Source organism: Schistocerca piceifrons, chromosome 4, assembly GCF_021461385.2.
Source record: "Schistocerca piceifrons isolate TAMUIC-IGC-003096 chromosome 4, iqSchPice1.1, whole genome shotgun sequence".
In the NCBI taxonomy this organism is placed as follows: domain Eukaryota; kingdom Metazoa; phylum Arthropoda; class Insecta; order Orthoptera; family Acrididae; genus Schistocerca; species Schistocerca piceifrons.
The window spans coordinates 220,786,563-220,809,382 of NC_060141.1; the positions used below are offsets into that span (position 1 = coordinate 220,786,563).

Consider the following 22,820-nt stretch of genomic DNA (forward strand, 5'->3'; position numbering starts at 1 on the left):
GCTTTGTCCAAGCTGCAATATTTTATTTGGAGTATAGTTGTTTCAATGGTAACTACATTTATTCCAAAACTGTGTCTTTTGGATGAATTTTCACCAAAAAAGGCCTAAGAACCACATCAGAAATCACAATGATGGAGAGTGCTTTGGTCAGGCTGGATGCTTCTGGCTATTAGCCATGCAAGTAGTCTATGACCAAAAACAGAAGCGTTCAGATACAAACAATGCTATGCATAGTGGGAGCGAGTGAGGGGTGATGCATAAATCACATAAGAGTGTGAACATTTCTGGGGGATTTTTCCAAGCTCAGCATGAATATGTTCCACAGAATGATTCAGCCAGGACTCAAAATGACATGTTCTTCACACTAGCATGAGAATCAACATCAGCAATGTGGCCAATGTCAACCTCAATTTTATAATTAATGAGACTGTCCAAAACATACTTTGTCTGCTACTATTACTGGATGATATTTTTTAGATACTTCCTCAAAGAGTCCAAATTACATGTGATATTGCTGAATACCCTACTACTCTTAAAAATGCCAGTTACACAGCAATGTTCCCAAGGAGGTCTGTACCAGCTCTGACATTCACCTCCTGTGAGCAATAAAATCTTCCTGGTCTTCTTAAAACTTGCTTCCTGACTAAGTTTGCTTCTTACGCCCCGTACTGTTAAGACACAAAGTTTCAGCAAATATATAATGTATGCTCTGCACAAGTGATTCTCTCTCTCTCTCTCTCTCTCTCTCTCTCTCTCTCTCACTCACATTGCTTCCCACCAGATACTTTTGTTAATTCTCAGACTACCTGAATAAACCCCTACTTATTTTTCAAAGCTGTAAAGTCAATTTCTTAAAATAATTTTCATTTCCTCTTTTATGTTTCTAGATTACCTGTTTCAATGCTCTCAAACATCAATGCACAGCACATGAGGACTGAGCTTTTTTTAAGTGGCAGCCTCCTACGCTGGACACGGACATGGATGCAGACATTTGTTAAAACAAGTAATCTAGAAACATAAAAGTGTCTTTGTACAAAAATGGAACTTATTTTAAGAAATAAGTAAGAATGTTGTAAGTCACTAAAAATCATTTGAATTACTTAGTCTAAAAGGAATCAGTCACAGAGAGGTATGGCGAGTAAACTATGCAACAAGAAAAATTAATAGTTTATTTCAGATAAGTTAACTAAAACGAACTGACTTGGTCATATTGCATTAATTAATGTTACATCCCATTACAGATGCAATCAGGGTAAATAAACTTAAGAATGATTTTGTGGTAATGCAGAATACAATTTGCAACATTACCTTGGAAGGAATAATATCCATTTTTGAAGTCCAAACAGGTAACAGGGGTTTTGGTTCAAAAATACCATGGCTACATATTTATTTGGTACTCAACATTTTTACAAGTCTACAGATATATTACACATTAATATGGAAACACATTCTTGCAGGAATACTGAGACACTGAAATGCAACAACATGTTATATATAGACATTAAATAACCAGTTAACACACGTTACACAATGCACTTCCAAGCAGATGGCATTATTCTTCTTCACTGCTAGAGCTGCTGGAGGAGGAACTTGAATGGAAGCCATGGAACGCCTTCTTTGCAGCATATGCACCAATCCCAACACCAGCTATCGGCAATCCATACTTCAGAGCTTTCTTATAGGCTTTTTTATTTGATTTTGCTGCCTTCTTCTGAAATTGAGGAACAAAAATGGTTGGAAGGCAAATCCCAGTAATCAGTTAATTCTGAATGTTCAACAAGATAAGATGGAAAAAGAACCCTCAGGTCTAGAATTTGTCATAAAACAATGTGCTGTTTTATTGTGGTTATCACTAAAGGAGTCATTTCACAGCTTAGCACAGAATTTCAAAGCTGGTACCCACCTCAAGAAGATGAACCTACCAGTATTGAACTTCCATGGAAGTCTTGGTGAATGCTTAATTAGCCAGATTTTGATCTAAAGGTAAAGCTTTCTTCAAGCTGAATGCTGGTTTGAAGACTGTGATGCTTTATTGGGCATGGTTCAGTTGCAGGTTACATGCCACAGCCTTCCCTCAATGTTCAAACTGACTAAGGGTTCTGTGCATGGCCGAAAAAGGTTTGTGGTGCGTTTATCAGTATGTTGTCACAGAACAGCCATGGGCAGTCAACAAACATAAAGCTGAGCTTCAGGTCAACTCTTCAAGATCAAAAATTGATAACTATCAGTGAAGGTAGTTTCGGACATAAATATGCAAATTTCCATGCAAGAAGCCATATTTGTATACCACACAGTGGTGCACAACCAGAGTTTTCAGTCCACAGACTGCACCACTGAAATGATTAAATCACTGTGCAATAAGAAGTTTTTAAGCTCACAGACAAAAACCAACCAATCATCGCAAATGTAACTGAGCATTTACTGTGGAACAAGTAATGAAGGAACTGCAAGAAGCACTGCTTATTTCAGTGATAATAGATTCTTCCAGCCATGCGGACTACAAATAGGTTTCATTAGTGGTTAGAATTTACCATCTATATAAAGGAATCATAATGAGAGTGCTGAATTTAGTGAACTTCAGTGTTGACAGCACACAGCATTTATCTTCCCTCTTTGAGGTGTAGGAAAAAAGGTTGTAGCTATTTCAGCTGACAACACAAAAACTAACTACGCAGAAAAGAAAAGGAAGTGGCAAGTAAAGAGTGAAAATAATTTAACAGGTGCAAGATGTCCTGCCCATATTGTGCACAATGCTGTCCAAGCTGGTGCAAGATGGCTGACACACTGCCATACTGGTCATAATTGGTAAAATCTGCCAACATTTCCATTTTTATTCTGCACATGTTAAAAAACTAAAATTATTCTATGAGCAATTAGGTGGTATAAAAAAAGCTTTTAGGTCATAGTAAAACCAGACGTTTATTCCATGCACCTGTTGTTAAGAGTCATTTACGTTTTCCAGCATTAAAATTCTATTTCCTGTCTCTTGAAAAGTGTCTTATCATCTTGAAGATATTTTTTTTCAAAAATCTGCTCTCCTCCATCATCCTTCAGTCCTTTCAATCCACTTCAGAATTTACTCCAACAATATTCTGTGCTTTGAAAAAATATAACAATAATTGAGTTTGTAGACAAAATAAAGTAATTCACAAAAATAAATACACTCTAAGACAAAGACAGTTGCATCAGAAGGACTTATCCAAATGCGATGGAAATCGTTAGATGTGATGTAGGTGTACAGACAAACAAATGATTACAGTTTAAGAAAACTAGGCTGATTGATTCAAGATAAAGAGCCTGACAAATTGGGCAAGCCAATAATGAGTTGGTTCACCTCTGGCCTTTATGAAATCACTTTCTTGGCTTGGCACTGACTGACAGTTGTTAGATATCCTCTTGAGGGATATCATGCCAAATTCTATCCAATTGGCACAGTAGAGCACCAGAACCCAGAGCTGGTTGGAGGGTTCTGCCAATAACACTCCCAACATTCTTAGTTGAGGAGAGATCCAGCGACATTACCAGTCAAGGTAGGGCTTGGCAAGTACTAAGACAAGCAGCAGAAACTCTCACCGTGTGTGGGCGAGCATTATCCTGCTGAACTATAGGCCCAGGATGGATTGTTATGAAGGGTAAGAAAATGGGATGTAGAATATTGTCGACTTACCACTTTGCTGTGATGGGGCTCTGGATGACAGTTAAAGGGGCTCTGCTATGATGCAAAATTACACCACTGACCATGATTCCTGGTTGTCAGTCTCAGTTCAAAGGAGACCACCTCTGAAGACAATTCTACACCAGCCAATGAGATTCCAGGCTGAATGTGCTTGACAACATTGTAAATGGAATGGCCTTATTGGTGTACAGAGGTCAATGGTAGTTTGCACAATGAGCGCTGTGAGCTCAGCCCCTTTTCTGCTGGTTGCCTATTAAAGGTCCTTGTGATCAGTGAAGCAACAGTTGCACATCAGATTGACGAGTGCCTCTCTGACGATCGTTTGGTTCTCACATTCATTCGTGTGTCCAGGTCAACCGCTTACTTTTTGACAATGTGTTTGATCATGGTTCTACCATTCCTGCCAACATCAGCAAATAGCAGCATTGCTCCTATTCAACCATCAAACAATTCATCGATTACTCCAACTGGCTTCGCTGAGCCCACTTACATGTCCTTGCTCAAATGCTATCATCTGCATATATGGTTTACATGCCTGTCTGTGAGGCACAGTTAATGTCCAACTGAGTACACCAATGAAATTCAAAAAGACTTTACGCCCAGGTATTGACATGTCTCCTGCTTACTATCCTCGCCAGCTGCATGGTGGAATGCACTGCAACATCACACATTCCTCCAATGACCATCAAAGTTTACTATTTTACATTTTCCAACAATACCTGTAATGAATATCAATTTGTGACCAATTTGCATAACTTCTTTGTGGAGAGGTTGTGGTGTGTGTTTTCTTTTTTTTTAATATGCAGCAAAACCGCACAAAAAATGAGGGGCTAGCAACACTTGGTCAGTTTAACAATATCACAACAGTTTTTCACGCCTGCATTGGATACATATGGAACTACTTCATCCCATAGATTGAATTGCGGTAAATAAAACCATCAACTGGATTAGTGTATAATTGTGTAAAATTTAGTGTCATGGACTTCACTGTGGATGAGGGATGTCTCCACAACATCCTTTCTTCCAGGAATGTTAGTCCCGCAAGGTATGTAGGAGAATTTCTATTAAGTTTGGAAAGCAGGAGATGTACTGGCTAAAGTAAAGCTGTGAGGATGGGTTGTGAGTATTACTTGGGTAGCTCAAGTGAGTAACCTAGATGCCACTAAATGTATTTCTTGTAGATTTCGAGTTGAGCACACTGTCATATAGATTTTTTCAGCACCTGCATGATGGAATAGGTTTCAGATGCAAAACTCATGTGCAGTTGCAAATGCCGCTAACTACATGTTCTCCTCAGGAGCGAAGCCTGCTGAACGTCCAAGGTCTGCAAAACCTGCCCAGTTCTACAGATATGGCAGTCACCGTCCCATGTCCAGATGCACAGCACACCAACTGACATCAGACTTACCAATCTATACATTCAAACTTAGTTTCAGTTCATTGGAATTGAAGGGATATCTTACTTATTCACAGTTAGGTTGGCTGCACTGTAGCAAATGTGTACACAACAGTGAAGCTCTCACTGCCGATACATTTTTGAAATATACGCTGATAGTCACAGTTCAGCTGATCAGCAGGGTGCATGTTAACATATTTACATGCATTTTTTGAAGAAAATGAGTGATTTTTTGGACGGTTTAAATGCAGAAGACTGTACAAATGAAGTAGGGGTAATTGAAATAGTAGGAATTCTGCAAGAAATTGAACCTGTAGTAGTAGAAAATAACCAGAATGAGACTGAGGATGATGGTCTTCCCTGGGAAAGGAAGTGGCGTCCTGATCAGTGGGAAAAAATAAATAAACAAATAAATAAACAAATAAATAAATAATTAAATAATAAAAATAAAAATGTTTCCAAAACAGTAAGGTAAGAACATGGAAAAGTATTATTAAAGCAATGTTAGGCAATGAAAACTGTCCTGACACTAATTGTTATGGCATACACGAAAGGCTTACTGTAAGTAGCTGGTAACTGGCATTTCCATATTCAAAAAGCCAAAAAAATTATTTTCACAAAAAGCAAGAACAAGAAGATTTGTCTCGTTCATGGAGAGCTCTTCTACAATTTTGAAGCTGGAGAGAGGAAGAACATCCCGAAGAAGGGAAAAAATTTCAGCAAAGGAAATGCCCAACCCCAATCACAGCAGGTGTAGAACTCTCAGAAGCTAAACTTGAAGATGTCAAAAAGTGTTTAGAGCTCCACTTTAGTGAAGACTGGGTGACCAAAGACAAACTCAAATTCTACACTGAGGTGTTACACAAGCAGGAAGGCACTTCTAGAATCACTCCTGCCACTGCCAACCTTCAGAACGAGGAACAAGCCAGAAGTGATTTTGAGTTGATGGACGGTGTTGAGGTCAATGTCACTTAAAAGTAATTTTCAGCCAGTCTCAATTTCTAGAATTTTTTGTTGCTGTTTTAACTAAGATGCAACTTTCCACCACTTTTATAATTTTCTGAAATTTTATCAATGTTTTAGTAATATACAATTTGGATCTTACGGCATTTCCTACAATATGTTTTGATGTCAAAGCACGGTGGTGAATTTTTTTTTAAAAAAACACGAAGTTGAACATTTATTTCTGTTCTTTTTTTGACATTAAATAAGTCAGTTTTTCCTGGTATAATAGTGCACCTTCATATCTTCGTATTTTTATATGCCAGTTTTGTAGAATTTTCAGACTTCTCTTTGAAATAAAAGTTAATCTGTTTATATGCGCAATAATTAAATTCCATCCTTCTGTCACTCCCAACATATTACCAAATAGCGGGGTTCGTAACTGAATGTTTGTTTCATAATTGGACGGTTACGTTTGCAAAACCTGCTAACTGCATAAATCGGGTGCAAAAACTGCTAAATCAACATTTTATTTATGATTTTAACATCTAAAACTTCAAGACAGATTTCAGCCATTAACACTGAGTAATTAATTATTTTTTATTTATTTTTGAAAAAGAAAGAAAGTCTTTAATAGTTTAGATGGGATGAGTTTTTCATTATTACCTCAATTTCGCTTATCATACGGTTAGCAGCTTTTGCATCTGGGCTACTAAATTAGTAGAGCAGTTGCCCATAGAAGGCAAAGGTCATAGGTTCAATTCCTGGTCCTGCATACAGTTCTAACCTGGCAAGAAATTTCATATCAGTGCACACTCTGCTGCAGAGTGGAAAATTCATTCAGGTAACAAATTTCTGGAGCATGGAAGCAGTGGTGCACCCTAGTGTTAACTCATTCAGTCATTTGGTATCTCAGTCATTTGGTATCAAGTTCAACTTCACAGGCCAACTGAAGTCAGTATCTTAACTGATTGTATAAAAGTGTCTATTGCTAGAAGATGACACACAATGAGATGAAAAATGACGCAAATACAGACTTAATAAATTACAGTAAATGACATACTGGAAAACTATTACATTATAGGCTTAATCCTGTTTTTATGTCACGTAAATGATTTACCCTTAAGTATAACTTCCCATTCAGTTTTATTTGCTGATGACACATCTGTACTCATTGAAAGTGAAACCACAGAACAAATTCTTCAAAGAGAAACTAATACCCTATACAGCTTAGAGCAATAATTTGATCTAAATGGGATAATAAAGTCTACTGATTTCACTGGGGGTGCTGGGTGAAATATAACTAAACAGAAAAAATATGAGTATCCTGATCAACAGCAAATGAATCGGCAAACTTCAGTTACTTTTCATTTCTTGCTACAGCAAAACCTGACTGTCTACCCAATCCAATTTTGTTAAATCTAGAAGCCAGTTTTTAGTGTTCTACGATTGTGAATGGATAATTTTGTGTATTAATTTCTTTGATGATTGTAAATTCTTTGCTGCTTATATTTGCACCATTAGGCACAACACCATCTTTGTCACTTATGCTAGACAATCGGCTAATAGTTTAGTTCAGTTTATAACCAGATATCAAGTGGCAAAAAAAGTGTTTTTTCATATAAATAGGCTGAAATTAAACATTCCAAATAAAAATAATTATCATGGCCATCAAATTTAAAGACAAATTAATCAATTCACAGTTTTAACATCAATACTGTCCTACATACATGACAGAGAAACAAGAAAAACTGTTTATCACAGCTACTTCAACTGTGATGTAAGATAAGGAATTATATTTTGGGGAAATACAAGCAGTGCAAATATAATATCATTAATACATAAAAACTATTATTAAAATATGTGTAATATTACACCTAGTGATTCTTGCTGACCACTATTTATGGAAATAAATATTTTAACTACTCTGTATATTTACATTTATGAACAGTTCACCTTTATGCATAACAGCTCAGAATTATTTTGTTAGTTCCTCTAAGAGACTCAAATGTCTATAATATAAATACTTTAGTTAAGACAGAACTGCTGTTCAGTACTTACCTCTAGGATTCGAAATATGTAGTACTGTCAGTAACACACATTTGAAAGTAAAAATAACACACACCCTAGCTCCCAGAATTAACAGTTTCCTTCCTGGGGGAGGGGGGGGGGGGATATTCAATAAGATTAAAAAGTAAGTGAAAGGGGGGGGGGGATTATAAAATTCTTTGCCTGTGGACTCCAGCTGACCAATTTCCACTGAGATTATTGGGTGTTACAATTTTATAAGCAGCAGATAAACATAATGTGTGTGTTCTGACTACATTTACCATTTTTAATTGTTATCAAGGCTTAATTACAATCAATATAAATTAACTTTACATAAAATATCTGAAATATAATTAAATTTTAAACACAGTAATACTGTGTACACATTTCGCTATGAGATAAGCAATATGCCAATCCTTCATCTGCAGCACTCATTGTCAATCTGAGGTTATGTTGTCTTGCGTAATACTTTTCCTTCCTCTTGTTGCACTGTCATGTAATAAATGGAAATTATTAAAATATTTTTTCCCTCTATACAGAAACTGAAATATGCCATCACCATTCTGAAAATTGATATAGCCTTTTACCTTATACATTAAAGAAGTTCTGTTACTTCTACAAACGTTACTTGCTAAACTAAACTTCTCTAGTGTTTTTAAGGATGTCAGTACAGACTTTTGCAAGCCAATGTTATTTTAGGCAGAGGACTATATTATTTCTCCCTGCTGACAGAAAAATCTGTAGATTATCAGCTTCAGTCTATCTGCCAATTATCAGTTTCAGTCTATCTGCCAGTTAGATGCCTTGTATGTAAAGTATTTCTGTTTAAGGGCATCAAAAATTTGCTTTTACTTTTACCTATAGTTTCAAGAACAGCTTATCACATATTTTTAATTCACACAACCAAGCTATGTGTGTGCCTGAACAAGACTTCTAATAAAGAGAATGACACTTAATGAATTATTCCTTTAGGCAGAAAGAACACGAACCTATGGTCAGCAAGGGCACCCGTTCCCGAGGACAAGGGTGGTCCGCAGCTCTGCCCTAGCTCTCTGGGAAAGGAAAAAAATATAGTGTGTATTCAGATGTTTTTCTTTCAAGAAAATGATTTCGAAGTCAGTATTATGCAGCTTTTTAAAGGGTTTGAGCTGGAACTTTTTTTATGAATACTCACAAGTCGCCATTTGTCTTTCAAAACATTAAAAATACTCCACAGCCTCCACCTCCTCCCCCCACAAACCACTGTATGGGTGCCCTTGATGGTCAGAAAAAAGTACAGGTACAAGTCTATTAATAAATAAGAAAGAAGGAATGTAGGTAAGCTGTTATGAAGCTATTATGAGAAACACAGTGATCACATTATCGCAGCCAAGAAAGATACAGATACAATCCCAATAACACTAATACAACTTTGTGTGACTACTAGATTTGCAAATGATGCAATTAAAAGACTGTACGATGAGATAAAAGAAATTATTCAGTAGCTGAGGAAGATGAAAATTTAATTGTGATTGGGGAGAGGAATTTTATAGTAGCCAAAGGAAGAGAAGGTAGAGTAGTACGACAACATGGACTGGGGGAAAGAAATGAAAGGGGAAGCCACCCAGTACAATTTTATACAGTGCACTATTCAATCATTGGTTTAAGAATTATATAAGAAGACTGTATATGTGGAAGAGCCACTGGAAGTTTCAAATAAATTTCATTTGGTAACACAGAGATTTCAAAATCAGATTTGAAACTGCAAAACACTTCCTGTGGACTCTCATCATAGGTTTTCAGTTACGTGCTACAGATTAAAAATAAAGACATTTCAAAATGTTAGGAAATTAAGGAAATGGGCCCAGGATAAATTAAAAGAACGAGAGGGTGTCAAGAGTTTCAAAGGGAGCATTAGGGAAAGACTGATTGACAAACAAGAGAAAGGAATCAACAGAAGGCGAATGGATAGCTTTGAGACGTGAAATAATCTGGCAGCAGAGCATAAATATGCAAAAAGACAAAGCCCAGTAGAAATCCTAGCATGACACAAGAAATACTGAGTGTAATTGATGGAAGGAGAAAATTTAACAAGACATCAAATTGAGAAGGAGACAAGTGGTAAAGACATCTAAAAAATGAGACTGACAGAAAGTGCAAAATGATAAAGCAGGAATGGCTAGAAGAGAAATGCGAAGCTGCATAAGCACTTCACTTACAGGAAAACTATAGAAATCTTCAGAAACAGCAAAGCAGCTGTGTGAATAAAAGAGCTCTGGTATCAAGCCAATATTGAACAACTAAGAAAAGGTTGAAAGTTGAAAGAAATATACAGAATGGCTATACAATGGAAACAGCTTCAAGAAAATATTATGGAAGAGGAAGAGCAAAATAGATGATGTTGAGATGGGAAATATGATATTGTGAGAAGAAAATGACAGAGCACCGAAAGACTGAAGTCAAAACAAGGTCACTTGAGGAGTATGTTTCCTAAGAATTATTGAGATCCCTTGGAGGATCAACCGTACATAACAAAACTATCCACCTAGTATGCAAGATATATGAGACAAGCACAATATCCTCAAGACTTTAGGAAGATAAGTCCTCACAGATGTAAATATTACTGAAACAAGAGCTTAAAAAATCGTGATTGCAACATCTTCACACAAATTACTCAAGAAAGTGTAGAAAACCTCTCAGAAGGCAGTCTTGACGAATATTGGTTTGAGTTCTAGAGAAATGTAGGAAGACTGAGGCAATCATACTGACTCTATGACTTATCTAAGAAGATAGGTTCAAGAAAGGTAAACCTAAGTTTACAGCATTTGCAGAGCGCTTCTGAAACTGTTGACTGGAATACATGTTTCAGAATTCTGAATGTGTCAGGCATAAAACTCAGGGAGCAAAAGGTTATCTACAACTTGTACAGACTGCAATTGTAAGAACTGGACATAAAAAGGAGGCAGTATTTGATAACAGATTGTGGTAAGGTTGCAACCTATGCCCAGTGTTATTCAGTTTGTACAAATGAAAACTTTGTGGATAAGAGATGACAAAGGTCTCGGAAGAGCAGCTGAACGGATTGGATAATATATGACCCTCAACAAGTGTTATGGAATACCGTCAAATTAAATCAGGCAGAGCCGAGGGAATTATATCTGGAAATAAGACAACAGAAAGAGTAAATGAGTTTTGCTCTCTGTGCAGGAAAATAACTGATGATGACTGAAGTCAGATGAAAAATCTTGATTGGATTACTACACAGGATAGAGTAGCATGGAGAGCTGCATCAAACCAGTCTCAGGACTGAAGACCACAACAACAACAACAACAACAACAACAATGACTGAAGTAGAGAGGATGCAAAATGCAGACTGGCAATAGCAAGAAAACCATTTCTGAAATACAGAAATTTGTTGACATCGAATATAAATTTAAATGTCAGAAAGTCTGGTCTGAAGGTATGTACGGTTGATTAAAGGTTCAGGTAAGCTTGTAAAATGTGGTGCTACCAAAGGCTTTACTAAAGTAGTAAACCTGTTCAAGAGAAAGTTGGCTGCAATATTTATGTGAACATGAAGAGGCTTGTTCAAAGTAGCCTAGTGTGGAACACTGTGTCAAATCAGTTTTTAGACTTTAGACCACACCAACAACAACATTCCTTTAGACAGCTTATCAACTCCATCACTAACATTTAGATTTGCCTTTTTATTAATAATTTTGTGCATCAGTGCACATCCAAGAAGGTTGACTGGTTCAAATATTTGCATAGTTTATTTAATACAGACATTAGAATAGATATAAGGAGAGACGCACATTTAGCAGCTGCTAACAGAACACTTCAGAACTTGTGAAAAATTCGAAGGAAAACAATTGCTCAGCATCAACTTAAATATAATGGCAGTATTATTTCAGACATCATCATCTAAATGCTGTGCCCTGTTACTAAAATTTTCTCTGTCCATTTTCAACAACGTCTCACTTTCACAGCCATACAGGAGCACACTTCAAATTGATGTCCTGGCAAACCCTTTCTTTTCCTTTTTCTTTCTGTACTAAACTATTTGTCATCTTTCAATGAAAGCATGCTCAGCTGATGCAATTTTTTGCGATTCCCATACTGCATTTCTCCACTGTGATTAAGGTGCATAAATAACAATCATCAACTTTTTTCTATTTTGTTACTTTCCATTTTGATGTCAGATGAAAAATCTTCATTGGATTACTGCACAGTTTTACTTTTAAGATCAAACTTTTCATAATTTCTGAAAACTTAGAAAGCATCATCTGTCTATGTCTCTCATTGTTAGCTATTAAGGCAATATCATATCAGCAAATCTTATGCAGTGTATGGGAACACTATTCACTTTAACTTCAGAGATGTTATCCTCTGGAGATCCTCATAGTTTTTTCCAAGAAAAGTTTAAAAATGAATACTACAATAATGAACAGCTTTTTCTTACCCATTTTCTGATGTTGGCTTTAGATTGTTCCTCATTAATATGTATCATTGAACTTTGGTTTTTGTATGTTTTATACTGTTCCTGAATAGGTGCGTTTCTTTCATGGTCTTGAAAAGTCAAATTGCTTTTATGGGTCAAAAACATATATGTAATTATCTCAATTTAATTTCAACTTTCTATCTAGTAAGCTCTTGTGATGCTATTTTTTGTGTAAAACTAAAATTTTGCATTTTATTCTATTTTTATTATGGATATGAGTATTTTTTCTGCATGTGAAATTACGTTTATTGTTCTGCAATTGAAACAGTCTGCTGTATTCACCCCTTTTTTGTGAATGAGTATCATCATGTTCTCTACAATATCATCCGAGGAGATACACAACATGACTTTATAATTTTGAAAAGTACACCTGCTTTGAAGCAGGGATGTAAATGGAGATACAGCGTTCTTGTCCTATTTTGGCGGCATGTCTTCGAGAATAGAAACAATCCTCAAAAAGCATGACATCAAGTGTGTTTTCTGGCCACCAGCAAAATTGAGGAATTTATTGTGCTCGGTCAAAGACGACCTTGGCCTTAGCAAACGTAGCATGTATAAAAAAATCCCATGCCAATGTGGAAAATCTTATATTGGACAAACATGCTGAACCGTGCAAGAATGTTGCATCGAACACAGTCATACAAACCAGGGGCAACCTGATAAATCAGCAGTAGCGGAGCATTGCCTGGACACAGGACATCGTAAGCTTTATGAACAGATGGAAATTTTATCCCTAGCATCATCTTTCTGGGACTGTGTTGTTAAGAAGGCCATACATATCCATATGGTGGACAATCTTATCAACAGGGATGCAGGTTTTCAACTAAGCACCGCCTGGAATCCAGCACTGGCTGCCATTAAATCAAAAACAGGGAAAACAAGAACTTCCAATTAATCAAGTGACGCAATGCACAACTGAGATTTAGTTCAGACTTTAACTGCAGGAACATCCGGTAGCACAGTGATTGCCAATAGCGCAAGCGCGGATGGCCTTTCTGCAGCCAGGGGCGCCGCTTTCCTCCAACTGTGAGCATCTTCCCGCACACATGTATTGCCTGCTCCCGGCATGATAAATTCTGACACCACCACGCAATTATCATCAGTTGTGCCCTGCAGCAGTGACAGCAGCAGCCCCCTTCTTATTGGTGGCTCTTGAATTTTTTCAATATGCATCTTGTTGCATTGAGCTTACTGTTTTAGATAGAGTTTATTAAGTTTCTATACTAACTGTTCACTAATATGAAATCAGGTTGGTACTTTCTGTTATCACTCTGAGCTTTGCGTATGTGCCACCTCCTTTTATGCACTTAAGAGATTGTGTTTGTTGTCGCCATGTCATGATCCTCACAAAACCTAAGTATACACTCTTCTCTGTTACTGAAAAATCCTTATCCAAATCTACTTGCTGTCCTTTCAAGATAACACCCTACTACAGTGTTGAAATCCTTCTTTATGATTATATTGCCCTTTTCTTTTATTTTTATTAAGTCTTCTACGTTTTCACACTTATTTTTCTTTTTTTTTCCAATCTCATATTCATCCTATGCAAAAGCAGAAAAATGGTTGGTGGGTTTAGCTGAAAATATGATTATTAGTAATGTATCATTTACATGACAGATGTTCATAGCATTACCATCCACTTTTTGCCAGAATGATTGCTACCCCATTCCTGCCTTGTACTTCTCCTCTACTGTAGATTATTCTCTTTAAATCACTGTTGAAATCTTCATGCCTTTGCCATCTGGTTTCCATAGACCTAAAATGTCAATCTTGCTGTTACACACTGAAGAGCCAAAGAAACTAGTACACCTGTGTGTAGGACCCCTGCAAGCATGCAGAAGTCCCGCAGCACGACTTGGCATGGGCTCGACTAATGTCTGAAGTAGTGCTGCAGGGAACTGACACCATTAATCTTGCAGGGCTGTCCATAAATCCTTTAAGAGTATGAGGGGGTAGAGGTCTCTTCTGAACAGCATGTTGCAAGGCATCTTAGATATGCTCAATAATGTTCATATCTGGGGAGTTTGGTGGCCAGCGGAAGTGTTTAAACTCAGAAGATTGTTCCTGGAGCCACTGCATAGCAATTCTGGATGTGTGGGGTATTGTGCTGCCCTGCTGGAATTGCCCAAGTCCGTTGGAATGCACAATGGACATGAATGGATGCAGTTGATCAGACATGATACTTATGTATGTGTCTGTCAGATGTGTGTGTAGCTGTCTCAAGGGTTCCATATCACTCCAATTCCATGCCCCACACCATTACAGAGCCTCCACCAGCTTGAACAGTCCCATGTTGACATGCAGAGTCAATGGATTCATGAGGTTGTCTCCATGCTTGTATACGTCCATCCGTCTGATACAACTTGAAACGAGACTCGTACAACCAGTAAACAAGTTTCCAGTCACCATCAGTCCAATTTCACCAAACAGTACAAGCCCAGGCAAGGTGTAAAGCTTTGTGTCGTACAGTCATCAAGGGTCATGGTGGGTCTTCGGCTCCGTAAGCCCATACCCATGGTGTTTCGTTGAATGGTTCACACGTTGACACTTGTTGATGGCCCAGCATTGAAATCTACAGCAATTTGCAATCTGTGGAAGGGTTGCACTTCTGTCACATTGAACAATTCTCTACAGTCATTATTGGTCCTGTTCTTGCAGGATCTTTTTCCGGCCACAGCGATGTCGGAGAGTTTTACTGCTACCTCAGTAATGCTGCGCCCCATCACTCATGTGCCGACTATAACACAGTGTTCAAATTCACTTGTATTTTGACAACCTGCCGCTGTAGCAGCAGTAACCAATCTAACAACTGTGCCAGACACTTGTTGTCTTATACAGGCGTCGCCGACTGCAGTGCCGTATGCAGCTGGTTTACATATCTCTGTATTTGAATATATCAGTTCCTTTGGCACGTCAGTGTATGAACATGAAGCTTTGACATTTAGGAAAAAATACGTGGAACATCTATTAACACTTCTGAAAGGAAAGGGCCAACAAAAAATTTCTGGGCTTGCAATCACAGGTGATAGCATAAAATTGAGGAGAAGGAAAACTGAAGAAATGTGGGAGTTGTAAAATCACAATAAGATCATCACACAGCTATAATAGAAAAGGTTGACCTGAGCTGGTTGAACAGTAAGAATTTAGAATTCTATAAGAAAACAGATGGAACACAAGGAAAAGCAGACCAAAGGCAATTGCTGCATAAACAATAAAGGAAGACGGTAAGTGCTGGCCAGCAAAAGGCAAAAAGATGGTTGAAAATAATGACTATTTTGGACTGGTCATGGTCACTTTCAGAGGATGACACATGATGACCACACTATCTTTCATGAGGTACCGCTGTTTTTCAATGTTTGATAAATTAGTTTGACTATTGCATGTTACAAATTTAGCCCAGCAGCTGATGAAGAATGAGGGATGTTGCAACCCAAATCTTCAAGACATAATCATCAATGAGGCTTTTCTGTCATGAAAGGTAGAAGATATGTTTACAGTTGTTACACCTTAATGATTTCCTTTTCTAGCACAAGAACAGAAACACGTCAATCCACATTAATGTAAAATTTACAATGGAGCTTGAAAAGACAGGTTGCTTCCTTTTCTTGACGAGTTTCTTGAGAAAAAGTGGAAAATACCTTCACAGTCCACAAGGTCAATAGGAAATTTACTCCCTTTTACCTTTAACCTCATATCTGAGCTATAATTGTCCCTCACAAAGAAATGCTGTCCTGACAGCACAAGTCCATAAAGCTTGCTCTCACTAAAGGATTGCAACACCTACAAACCAAGAACACATTGCAATTATGGGGATCCTATATCGTTCCACATCACTATATTGATTATATTTTGTGACATTTGCCATAAACTTATTGATTTGCTTCAACACAAATTAAATATTACGTTACTGCAACTATTCCTGGTTTAGTCTTGTCCAGCATTTGTCTGCTGACAATGCATTCTGAAGTACTAATTGTTGTTACTTGGCATGATGGTCAGGGAGTTGCATTCAATAAAGACACATGTGTGTGGAATAGGTTGGGTTGGACATGTTTGCCAACATGTTTTCGATATAATTATTTGTGCCATGTGCTGAGGGTCAACTTTTCAGTGTGGAATGATTAATGTACTACTGTGGCATTTGGTTGTCACTAAAGCTGCATGAAATGAACAATATTTTCAGTAACAAACCATACAGTTCATGAGTATTTAATAACTGTTCTCAAGTGAAATCATAATTGTCTGCTTCTTCGAATTACCAGTAAATGAAATACTGTATACCTCCAAATCCACGATGAGGTTTTTTCCTGAAATTTCATGCCAAGAAAGGAGGAGGTTGTCTTGCATCCATGGCACATGATGTGGAGTTTCTCTTTTCTTTGCCAAATAGAACCTGGAGCTTCCATTAAGCTGTAACTTTTCTCTTTGCTACACCAACCTCTTTAATCTTGAACATACAAATGTGGTTTAGGCATTGTTGTATGACAGCAGGTGGTGTTTGTTGCAGCCTTTTTTTTCTTTCCAGTTGTTATTTGACTTCGGAGATCTCACATTCCAACTGTACAGTAAAGCGTGTCATGGATCATGGTGTGGAACGATGTAATTCAACATCAATGTTTTCAACATAATGCAGGCATTACTATGACGGAAATTGCAAAATTGTGGTTGTTTGGCATGCAGAAGCAACAAACAATTGTATGGCTTCAGGGAAGTATGGAGTCATATAAGGCAATATTCAGAGGTGGCAAAAGGACAAAGGACATCTGAAAAATGCGAAGTCAACAACGAAAGCTTTCAGTGGCCCACAGAGTGGATGTTTTGAAATGAATTGGAAATAGTGGCATTTGTGCATGAGAGAGGTAAAGAAGGAACACAGTTTCCCGTGATGCCATATGAAATAATGCATGTGAATTGGCACAGGAACACAGCGCCCAATTTAAAGCCAGTTCTGGGTGGTGTACAAGGATGATGCAACACAATGTACTTCTGCTGGGACATCTGTCATCCTTTGCTCAGTGTATCTCCGCACTGTAGGTGGAAAAACTGGTCAAGTATCAGTGACACATTATATGACTGAGGAAGGAACATGCTTACCTCTTAGGCAAAAATCAGAAACACTGATGAGACCTCTGTTTACTTCAACATGCCATCCCATACAACAGATGAAGAGAAAGACCCACAAGCACTTTGGTTCACACAATGAGCAATGAGAAATCGTGAACCACCGTCATGTATGTGTGCTTGCTGATGGAAGAAAGCTGTGACCCTGTGTCATCCTACATCACAAAACCTATGCCAAAGGAAATGCAACCACCTGGTGTAACAGAAAATGATGGGTGAGTAATAAGTTGGTTATAGATTGGCACCATACAGTCTGGAGCAGGAGGCCAGACAATCTTCTAAAGAATGGTAGGATGTTGATCCTTGATGCTTTCAATGGACATCTGACACCAGCAGTAAAGACAGAGATCCTGAAATTAAACAGATATTGTTGCCATTCCAGGAGGCACAACTTCACAACTACAAGTGATACGCGTGGTGGTTGGTAAGACATTTAAAGACCATCTGAAGCAGCTGTACAGCAGTTGGTTACAACGAGGTTGGTGTAAAAACAGCAGGCTCTGTGGACCATGCCAGTGAAGAGGACTAAGTGCCATCTTTATCTGACTAAGGGAGGTCTTTATCTGATTTTATTTTCTGTATACTGTCATTTTTACTGTCTCTTCAGTTATCTGTAGTAATGTAACCATGTGTATGTTTTCAAAATAAACCTAGTATGAGTATACATGTATTTGTGTAACCCTTGTTGAACAATGATGGGTCATCTTGGAGTTGTCCTGGATTTGAAATTGTTAGCTCCTTGCAGTGGAAAGAGGAAGCATCGTTGTATAACACATTACACCAGCAGGATGTGTTGTACAATTCAGATCAACAAAATCTCTGGAAAGGAAGGAATCAAAAAAGGAACAAACAAGAGTAATGCCTCTTGCATATGTTAGCATAATTGTTTGTTACATCCAGTATATATTACTCCTATAAACAAAGATAAAATGTCAGCTTTTGAAAACTGATGTTTGAGGACCCTGAAAGTGGCAATGTAGGACTGTTTCCGGCATGTCTTGCAGTGTTCTCACTTGGATATTCACGGACTGCACAGCTTCGACTACAGCCTGGTACCCTCGTATAATGCAGACAGCATCAAATAGGGCAAGTGCAATGGCTAGACATTTCCTGCAGAGGAAATCAGGTAGATGTGCACACATACAGCCATGTAACAGCTGAGCAGCCATGATCTCCTTAAGTAAATGAGGGGAAAATGATATCACAGCAAGAAAAACTGCTGACACCCATATGAATTATTGTATTGATAAGCTCCAGAAACAACTAGGTCTCTCTGAGGTAGAAATGATAATACACTGGAGGAAATTGGACTGAAAAATTAAATGGAGCATTTGCAGTTTCATTGAAACTATAGTCAATTAAATTCAAGTACAGTGGTTTTCAAGGAAAGTAATGGTAAGGATGAACATAAAAAATATTTTATGCTCCTCATGTACTTCAAGTAAGGATATTAACAAGTTAGATTTTTCTCTCTGGGGCTCCGTAATAATACTGTAAACTATCAAAAAATCCAATGCATAGATTTTAATACATATGTACCAATTTCTATATTTCCAATAACAGAATGGCTACTTTCTTTAACTGTTTTCACCTGGCAGCATAACTTATTTCTCAGTGCAAAATTGCCAACAAAACCAACCAGAAATGCAGAACTTCTATCTTCTGGTCTGTACTGGGCCACAAGTCATTTTTTCAATGTTCATGCAGTACTACTCACAGATGCGTGTGCTTTTATGATGCAGCAGTCATGACACATTTCTAAAGCTGATTGGATTCTGGATAGTGAACACCGCCATTTGCAAGCTCTAAGCATTGAAACAGTTTGCTGGAGAATAAAATGCTTCAAACATTACCTTTGGATCCAAAAATGTGCTTTTTCTTTTCTTTTGTGTAATTATGGTACATACCTCTGGTAAACCAACGTTTTAATATGATAAGTCTTGTGTGGAATACAAATAATGGAAGGTGTAAATGTAAATACATACCGTATAGTTGCAGAGTTGAGTGATCGACAGGCACTTAAGATTTATAATGTTGCCATTTTCTGGACAATGTGCTTCTTCACACTAACAAAATAACACACACACACACACACACACACACACACACACACACACACACACACACAGTGCCAGACATGACACATACAATTACAGTGTGCCAGAAATGCAGCTTGATTGGTTTGAGGGGTTGTGTCAGGTTGAGTAGGTGGGAGGAGCTAGGAGGTGGGGAGGGGGAGGGAGGGAGAGACAATGAGGGAATGAGGCATGATGTTATACCAGTGAGCTCACACTGTTGCACACAAAGGAAGTTGAGTGACGTTCACAAAGTGTCTGCTTGAGTTAGGATGGAGAGGTAAAAGAACAGAGTGCAGGAGGACTGTGGAGACAACTGTGTGCATGTAGATTCATGAGGTGAGGTGAGGGCATGGGGACAGGTAGGAGTGGTTGTGGATCAGGGATAGCAGAGATTGATGCCAGGAGGGTTTCAGGATCAGAGTTAAGTGTATAATGTGTAAGGATGATTCCTATCTGGGTAAATCAGAGAAACAGGTATTGAGGGGGGGGGGGGGATTCCTATGGCACAAGGTGGTGAAGCAGCCATTGAAGTTGAGCATATTGTGTTTGGCAGCATGTTCTGCCACTGGGTGGTGAAATCAGCTCTCGACCACAGTTGGGCGGTGACCATTTGTTTGGGTGGACAACTGCTTAGTGGTAATGTCCACATAAAAAGTTGTGCAGAAGGTAAATGAGATAAGGTGTATGACAGGAATGCTTTCACAGACGATCCTGTCTCTGTCAGAGTAGGATAAACATGTGCTGGATTGGTGCAATGGGTAGGTCTTACACCTAGGGCCTACTTTACAGTGGGTTGGGAGTGGCTGTGGCATAAAGATGTACACTCAGAATTTTTATGTATCTAACTGTAAGTAGTGTTTTTTTAAAAAAAAAAATAAAAAAATAAAAACACCATTCACGCAAAAGCTAGACACGTAATAAATCATTACATAGATTTCCACCAGTAAGTACGAGACTGAAGGGAACTGTGTATCTTATTCAACAATGTGGGCTCTGAACTTTCTAAGCTGTTATTTTAAATAAAAGTTATTTGTTTTATTGATAACAGGAAATGAACTAAATGGCTTACTGCAATGAGGTGGCTGGTATGGGAATATGGGCTAAGAGCAGTAATATGGTTCAAGAAAAAATTCATGGTTTTGTTGACCTACCTCACTGTTCACTTGATCCCACTTGAAGCTTTTTTCTTTTTAAGATGAGAATGTTAGTACATGGACATTTACATCTATTAGGGATGCAAACTCACACAGAAATGTTTTTGGGCAAATTATGAAAGGGGCATGCATGGTGCCTAATGGAATCCTGTTTGATGCCACTAGAGCACAATCTCTACCTACCGGACTTAGGTGTCCTGTAAGAGCTGCTCCTGCCAGGCCTGCACCCAACAATGAGCCTGTGCCTGGCCCATGTCCACCACCCTAAAATATTTGTTTCCAGTTTGTATTACTGTACAACAGAGACAAATCACGTGAGTACTGACACTGATTCTTCTCTGTCTTATTATATGCAAGCTTTCATTAATTTACATTCAAATCACCCAAATATAGCATCTTCACACTCTATAGTAAATAAATACTAATACATCAACTTCTTGCAAAGCAATTCTTAGGTTAAACACTGGTCTGTTTGCTCTGTCTTGTCATGGATACAAACAATTGCTAACATAGCATGCAGAATGCTTCATAATGAATTTTCAGTGTACATAAATTCTGGAAAGATGGATTATTTTGATTAAATACCAGTTTTAACCATGTACAAACATATTTATTGTCACAAATGTTTTTGGGTTTAGATGACTCCTGAGAGCAGCACTTAATTATCCTGAATATAAAGTTATAAATAAGTATCTTACAAAAAGATAGTAGCAGCAGCTATGGACATAAGTATCAGTAATGTTGTATAACAATGTCATGATTTTTAAGTGAAATATATGTACAAACAAACAGAAATCTTACACAACCAGAGTGTTGTTGTACACCTGTAAGTGTTTGAAGCACACTGGCGGAACAGCTATAAAATAAAACAGTTACATGCACACCTAAATATGTTTTCAGAAGTATTACTAGCCTGCAGCAACTACTCCTGTTCCACCAGTGTCTCACACAACTTGTGAACTTACAACACAACTCCTGCTGTGGCAGTTTTATATGTTTGTCTGTATGCAAATTTCATGTAAACATTATCATGAGGTGATGTGCAATATTATGAATAATTATATTGTGTGTAACTACAACTAGGGTGTTTAAGTTTATATTTTCATATTCAGGATAATTAATTATTGTTCAAATGGTCTTGGGACCGTGACTAACTGTGGCAGTGAATATGTATTTACATAGCATGAGATAATGTAAGCATGCTGGTTGCAGGATACACTGATGAGCCAAAACACTATGATCATCTGCTTAATAATGTATTGGTGTATCTCTGGAAGGTAACACAGCTGCGATCTTGTGCAGCATGGTTTCAACAAGTTCTTGGTATGCCTGGAAGTATTCGGCACCATACGTCTATGCAAAGGTCATACAAATCCAGTAAATTATGGGTCGGTGGTTCATTGGCATGGAGCTGGTGCCCTATAGCTTCCCAAATGTGATGTTACATCAGATTGAGACCAGGTGAATTTATTGGCCACCACATCAATGTGAGCTCACTACCTTGCTCCTCAAATCAGTGTAGCACAATTCCGGTTGTGACATATACATTTATCCTGCTTGTGTTAACGTGCCACAGCAATGCCTTGGCGACGTGCATGGCGTCGTCGCTGGTGGTGCAGCTTTCCTGTGTATCGCAGTTTGAAAGCTATTGACATTGATTTGGCTGGACAGTTTAATAAACAACAGTTGATTGGAGGTCCAAATATCTTTCGTGGACTCCATTTGAACTTTACATGTGATGTACAAGCAGTTTTCGGAGGTAATACATGGCTTACTCTTGCTGTCGTATGGGGCAACCATGCAGACTATGGTGGCCTTGAAGCCTTTCCAGATGGAAATATTTTAACATGGAAGACATAGAGTATAGCAGAGACAACAGGACTTTTGGCTAAGCAGCCTTATGGGACAGTTGTACCATCAGGG

General features: G+C 38.0%; 1 protein-coding gene across 6 annotated transcripts in view; it reads right to left on the reverse strand.

Annotated features, from left to right (window-relative positions):
- Window positions 1-1,356: 1,356 nt before the first annotated feature.
- LOC124794719 (galectin-4-like) overlaps window positions 1,357-22,820 on the reverse strand; it is a 142,982-nt gene continuing 121,518 nt past the window's right edge. For 3 of the 6 annotated variants that reach the window (XM_047258304.1, XM_047258307.1, XM_047258305.1), the window contains 2 exons: window positions 21,081-21,161; window positions 1,357-1,711 (listed from right to left, as the gene is read on the reverse strand). In XM_047258304.1, the coding sequence (XP_047114260.1) occupies window positions 1,553-1,711; window positions 21,081-21,161 (240 nt within the window). In that variant the 3' untranslated portion in view covers window positions 1,357-1,552. Of the gene's footprint in view, window positions 1,712-2,932; window positions 3,093-21,080; window positions 21,162-22,820 lie in introns of all 6 variants that reach the window. The other 3 variants (XM_047258306.1, XM_047258308.1, XR_007016600.1) reach the window with 2 other exon arrangements.